The sequence below is a fragment of the Indicator indicator genome, chromosome 24 (genome assembly GCF_027791375.1).
Source record: "Indicator indicator isolate 239-I01 chromosome 24, UM_Iind_1.1, whole genome shotgun sequence".
Taxonomy (NCBI): Eukaryota; Metazoa; Chordata; class Aves; order Piciformes; family Indicatoridae; genus Indicator; species Indicator indicator.
Genome location: NC_072033.1, coordinates 3,724,243 through 3,730,721, shown reverse-complemented (window position 1 = coordinate 3,730,721; position 6,479 = coordinate 3,724,243). Strand labels below are relative to the sequence as shown.

The 6,479-nt window shown below is 56.6% G+C and overlaps 1 protein-coding gene across 1 annotated transcript; it reads left to right on the top strand.

Moving 5' to 3' along the window:
- Nucleotides 1-1,065: 1,065 nt before the first annotated feature.
- Nucleotides 1,066-6,161, top strand: CCN5 (cellular communication network factor 5). The gene is made up of 5 exons (XM_054392151.1): nucleotides 1,066-1,125; nucleotides 3,591-3,807; nucleotides 4,429-4,680; nucleotides 4,846-5,039; nucleotides 5,889-6,161. Exons 1-5 carry the CDS (start codon nucleotides 1,066-1,068, stop codon nucleotides 6,159-6,161), a joined length of 996 nt encoding a protein of 331 aa, XP_054248126.1.
- The last annotated feature ends 318 nt before the right edge of the window (nucleotides 6,162-6,479 follow it).

Genomic DNA, 6,479 nt, shown 5'->3' with positions numbered 1-6,479 from the left:
GCCTGAAATCAGCACTGCTTCTGCAAGAGCCAGACTGCAGTCCTCTCTACATCATGTACCTGGGGCAATGCAACACAAAGTGCATCCAACCCCTGGCCTCAGCAGCCTCCCTGGGCAGCCATGGCCCTATGTAGGACGGGAATGTAGCATCATCACCACAGCAAATCCCTTTCCTGCTCTTATTGTGACAGGGGATACGAGAGGGAAGCACACCTGGGCTGTCTGGAGAGCTTGTCTGGCAAACTGCTGCATCTTGAGTTGCTTGCAATCAAAAGCAAGTCACACACTGTCCCCAGCAATGGATGGACAGGATCTTGCCCTTGACATCAGGGCTCTGTACAGCATGGACAGCTGGCCCCTCTTCTACAGCCTGCCATGCAACATGCTCAGCTTAAAATGCAGGGATGGGTCCCCTGCTCCTGCTCAATGTCCCAGAGCAGATGGTGTCAGGGCCAGCCCTGCCAAACCCAGAAGGAAACTGGCTTGTGTCTGGGCAGACCTTCATCAGTAGGAAGAGGCATAGACCTTCCTTCTGAGCTGCAGCTGGCAGCAAGGAGCAGGTTCAGCCCACCAGCCTGGCTCCCAGGAGGGAATCCCTTCCCTTCCCTTCCCTTCCCTTCCCTTCCCTTCCCTTCCCTTCCCTTCCCTTCCCTTCCCTTGCCTTCCCTTCCCTTCCCTTCCCTTCCCTTCCCTTCCCTTCCCTTCCCTTCCCTTCCCTTCCCTTCCCTTCCCTTCCCTTCCCTTCCCTTCCCTTCCCTTCCCTTCCCTTCCCTTCCCTTCCCTTCCCTGTCTCAGTGGACAGCACGTTCTCACCTTGAGCAGAGTGGGAATGGCAGCTGGAATGTGGGCTGGCAAAGAAAAGAAAAGAGAGGAAAGAAAACAAAAAAGAAAATCTTGAGGCTTGTCCAAACCTACTCATGTTTATATTGGAGCCTGTGAGTGACATCAGAGCAGGGAGAGTATAAACACCAGCCGGACCTGCTCGGGGTTTTAAAACCTGCGCACACGCCGCTGCCTGCGAACTGCCCGGGGGGAGATGTGCTGAACCGACAAGGGGAGAGCAGCATGAGGCTCCAGCTGGAGAAGCAGCTCCTCTTCCTCTCCCTTCTCTGTGTTTTCTGCAAGGTAAGAGGAATGCGGCCCTGGGGTGGCCTTAGCCTTGCTCAGGGAAGGTCCCGGCTCTTGTGAAGTTCGGTGCAGGGAGGACTGGGCTGTTCGGAGCCCGGGGGCTATCGCTGGCTTGGCACGGGGGCAGAGCTATGCCTGGGAGAGAGACACTTGCAACTAAGCAGCAAGGACTTCATCTCCATGAGCCGTGGCACGACTCCACGGAGCAGGCAGGCAGGAGTGACAGTGACACGCTCTGCTTGCTCTCCCTGTCCCTGCCGCTCTCCCGGCGCTGTGTCCCTGTGAGCGAGCAGCAGCCCGGCGGTAGCGGCTCCTGCACACTCTTTGGTCCCTGCCCAGGCTCCCGAGGCAGGCGTCCAAGCAGCGAGCACCAGCCCCGGCATTACTCAGCTCTCCCTCTCGCCGGGATGCTCGTACAAAGCCAACACTTCCAGCAGGGTTTGGGGGTTTGTATTGCCTTTTTTTCTTTTTTTCTTTTTTTTTTTTTTCCCCTCCTGAACCGTGTGTGAAAACAGTTGCCTGTGAAGAGAACAGGGAAGATGAAAAGTTTGGCCTATCTCAGCTCCAAGTTCTTGCGATTGCTACTTGAATCCCAAGGCAGATCTTCTGCATACAGGGACATGGTGGCAGTCTCATGCCTCTTTGAGTCCTTTCCCAGAGAGCTAGGACCAGAGAAGAGGCACACTGTCATCTAAAGACAAGTTAATTACAAGGAGCAGGGGGAAATGGATTAATGGAGTTGGTTTGGCTAAAACATTGATTTGTAATAGCAGCCTCCTGAAAGATGAAAAATGCCCTTGGCTGCCTGACTAAGCTGTAGCAGGGAAATTCCTCCTACCCCAAGCACTCATGAGTGCCTGGAGAATCACCAAGGGCCCTTGTGCCTCCAGCCCAAACCTGGCCACCGTGGCCAGTCCTTCAGTCCCTGCCTGCATCTCTCTCTGGTTTCTGTCCCACTTGCAATTCTGCTCATTGATAAAACCAGAACAAGGTCCAGATTGTCCAGCCCATTTTGGATTAATTTTATCTGCTGGCACTGCCATTTCTACAGGCTCATAAAGACCACCCAAACTGCTGTAAATGGGGAACAGATAGGACACCAGTACCTACCTTCTCTGACTGGTCCCATCAGCTCTGAAGTTACTGGAAGAAACTAAGAGAAAGAAAAGTGGTATCTGAAATGCACATGGTCCAGCTGAACCCACTGATCTCTCAGTAGCCTCAGCAGAGACACCAGAGTGTGGGACCAGCACAGGGCTGAATGTTTTGGTTGCACATTTGGTGAAGTGTTGCCTGTGCTGCACATGCTGGCCATGCAGCTGAGCTGCTGGAGAGCTGCTCAGAGCTGCTGTGTGAGGCTCACACATGAGCACGCACTGCCAGGCCACTACAGGCAAGGAATTCACTTCCAAACCACAGGGCCCAATCTCTTGGCTTCAGGGCCTCTGTGCAGCAGCCCTGTCAGGTACAACATGGCAGGAGCACAAGTGTGCAAGCAGAAGGAGCTGTGGGTACAACACCTCCCTGCCTGGGCCATCTATAGTGCACAGCCCTGCCACAGTGATTGCATGGTCTAACTGGGAGGGGAAATGTAGCTCCCAGTCCTCAAAAACATGTCCATATCAGGGCTCCTCACCCAGTGTCCCAGGCCAGGCAGAGGATGCTACACCAGGGACAGGCAAAGGCAGCTGGACCAGGGAGAATCAGAGAATCATAGAATTGTTTCAGCTGGAAAAGACCTCTAAGATCATGGAGTCCAACCTTGAACCTAACACCACCATGGTCACTAAACCACATCCCCAGTGCCATGTATGCACATCTTTTGAACACCTCCAGGGGTGGTGACTCCACCACCTCCCTGGGCATCCTGTTGATGGAGCACAGCAGTGAGGTTTGCCGGGCTTCAGCTCCCCCACTGCCCATGTGATGCCCTGTTTCTTGTCAGCAATGAGAGCTGTTTGTTCAGAGCAAGCTGCTGTGCCCTCACCATGTGCATTCAGCCCCTGCAAAGCCACATCTCCAGCTGGACACAACCTGCTGCCTTGGTGGCAGGCATGGGGCAGGCTGCTTTCTCTCTCTCCTTCCCATCTGCTTAGAGCAGTGTATGGCTGCCTTCAGGGCTGCCAGCCCTGTTGACTGACCAAAACTGCATGTGATGTTCACCTTGCAGATCCATCCTCCTCCTATGTAGTCAGAACAGTGATGTGTTTTAGTTCCCATCCTACAGAGTGCTGAGCATCCTTGACCCTCCCTGGCTTTCCACAGGCACCCATCACACTGTGCCCTAAGGTGATGGTAGCTTTCCAGGCTGCTTCACTGTATCCTCATGGATCTGCAGAGCCTCCCTCCCCCAGAAATCTGCCCCCATGACTGAGAGGAAGTTGCCTGGCTGTCCCAGTAGAATAACAGCCATTAGCCAAACCACAGCCTGTCTGGACTCAGTGATGGCTTTGCCTCCACAGGTGTGCGCCCAGCTGTGCCGCAGGCCATGCTACTGCCCCTGGGTGCCACCCCGCTGCCCCCGTGGGTCTCCCCTGGTCCTGGATGGTTGTGGCTGCTGTAAGATCTGTGCCCGGCGCCTGGGAGAACCCTGTGACTTCCTCAACGTCTGTGACCAGAGCCAGGGCCTCATCTGTGACTACAGCATGGCATCTGCAGGGACAGGAGCCACCTGCAACTGTGAGCATGGGGCTGCCCCTGGGATGCACCCTGTCCCCGAGCAGCTCCAGCCAGGGCCCTGGGCAGTGCCAGGCACCCTGCAGTGATTTCAGGGAAGTGGTTAAGGTTCAGAAGGAGTTGGGGTTTTTTTGAGGCTGGTGCACACAGTTTGGCAGTGGAGCTTTGCTGCAGCTCCAGCCAGCTCTCATCCCATTTACCAGCTGGGAGTTCAGGGTGGAGATGGATATGGAGGTGCCAGAGATGCCACAGTCACCCTGATGGGGCTGGCACCTCGGGGTCCTGCAGAGAAATTTCAGAGAAATGTTTTCTAGCCCAAACATCTGACCAGGCAGGGTCAGGACTAAGGGACAGTGGGTTTCTCACCAGCTGGTGAGCTGCTGCTTCAAAAAATATAGAAGGACTGGGAGAAGAGACAGGAAGAGAGGGAGGTTGGGTGAGGCATGTGCTACTGCAAACCCTTGTCTGCCCCACACACCTCTCAGTCACTTCTCTTGCTCCCTTGTTAATGAACCCCACCACACCAACCCCTTCACACCAGCCCCCTGGCTTTCCCCCACAGCCCCCTCTGCCATCCACATCTTTCTGTCACTTTGTCCCTAACGGGGTTCCTGCCGTTTGCAGTCGAAGACAGCGAGGAGGGCTGTGAGGTGAACGGCCGGGTCTATAGAGACGGGGAGGTTTTCCAGCCCAGCTGCAAACTGCAGTGCCGCTGCCTGGACGGGGGCTTCACCTGCGTCCCGCTCTGCCAGGAGGACGTCCGGCTGCCCACTCCCGACTGCCCCTACCCACGGCGCGTGGAGATCCCAGGCAAGTGCTGCCCCGAGTGGATCTGTGAAGCCCGGGACCAGCATCTCCGCCGGAATGCTGTGGCAGGTAAGATGCAGGACGTGCCTACACTGGTCTCTGGGGATGGTCCCTTCACCCCAGCTCATGAACATCACCAGGAGAAACCTCACTGCCCGTTTCTCTGCCGTGCAGGGCGCGCTGTGCAGCGCCTGCCTCCAAATACTGCTTTTCCCCTTATCTCTTTTCATCCAGCCCCCGGGGCAGCATCCTCGCTGCTGCCGTACCCCTGCCAGGACTGGAGCACAGAGTGGAGCGCCTGCTCCGTCACCTGTGGCATGGGCTTCTCCACCCGCGTCTCCAACCAGAACCGGTACTGCAGGCTGGAGACTCAGAGGCGGCTCTGCATGGCCAGACCCTGCCCGGCTCTGCCAGCAGCATTCCCAGCGGTAAGTGAGGTGAAGCTTGTGCTCCTGGGCAACTCGTGTGCCCATGAAAGGGAAATGCCAGCCAACACAAGTCCCGGTTACCTATGGGCACCCTATCACCCCTCCCCAGCCATGAGGTGACCACCTCTCAGGGACACAGAAACCATCTCCTGAAACTCATTCTCCACTCTGCCTTTCCAGAGAGGAAGAGAAGATCGTTTGTAGCCATGCCCACCTCAGCCACATCCCACTGCCAATGCCTCATCCTAGCAAAGAGTCTGGCACAAGTCCATGGCACTGTGGTTTCAGTGTGATGGAGGATGTGTTCCTTGGGAAACTGAGGAAGAACTGATGGACTTCAGCTGCAGAGGAGAGTGGAAATAGAGAACAGGATCCCTGTGTCACCCAGCACCTGCCTGCTCTGTGCACTCCGCTGCCTTGGGGTGGGGTTACTGGACAGCATCCCAGAATTTCTTAGGCTGAATGAAATGGAAAATGGAGAAATTCTGCCCCAAATGTGAGCCCAACCAGCCCCATTCAACCAGGAATCGGTCCTTCCCTGGATCGATGGGGCTTTAGGACAGGTGATGCTGCTCCTGCACCACATCACACAGGCAGTGTGGGGGGGCTGTGAGAGAAACCATCTGGAAAACCGATCCCCAGAGCGAACCCCCCAGCCCCGGTCCCTGGGGAAGGAGCAGGCACATCAGGCTGCACACCACAGGGCACCACCGTGCCAGGCTGAGCAGATCGACCGTGCACAGCCATCCCACGACACCCACCCTGCAATCCAGCAGCGACCTTGCTGGGCATGGGTAGAAGCATCCTCCTCGATGGCAGCTCTAATTCACCTTCTCTGCATGTCTCCAGAACAAACACGAACCCTGCCGCTCCTCATCCCAGGCAAGGCGCTGGCGGTTTGGCCGGGCTGGGGTGCGCAGCGGTGCCGACATTCCGCCCGCCGGCCAAGCAACGCCCGCCGGGGAGCCGGGAAACGGAGGAAAGGAAGCGCAAAGACGAGCCGGGCCGGCTCCCGACGGGCTGGAGCTGCTCCAGCGCTGTCGGCTCGGCAGAGCTGTTCCAGCTCCGTCTTTGCTTTCTCGCAGCGATGAGAAAAAAATCCTTCTGGTGACAGAAAAATGAGAGCCGAATGCCCTCTAACGGCCTGGCACACGGAACGCAGAGGGCTTACACAGCGTGCACAGGGACACGCATCCCGCGGCGGGACAAGGACCACGGGCAAGGAGCAGCGGTTTGAATTATGCGTGCAGGTGAGAGACAGTTCAGGTGTGCATTTGTGGAACAGCAAATAAAGATGTGCTCATCGAGGTGCGGGGCTTGCCTGGGTCCGTGGTAGCCCTGGGGAGAGCCCTGATGCTCAAGCGCAGTTTGGCTGCTGCAGGAAGGACCTGACCCAGGACCGGGTGCTTCGATTCGATCTGCTTAGAGTCATAAAAGGGA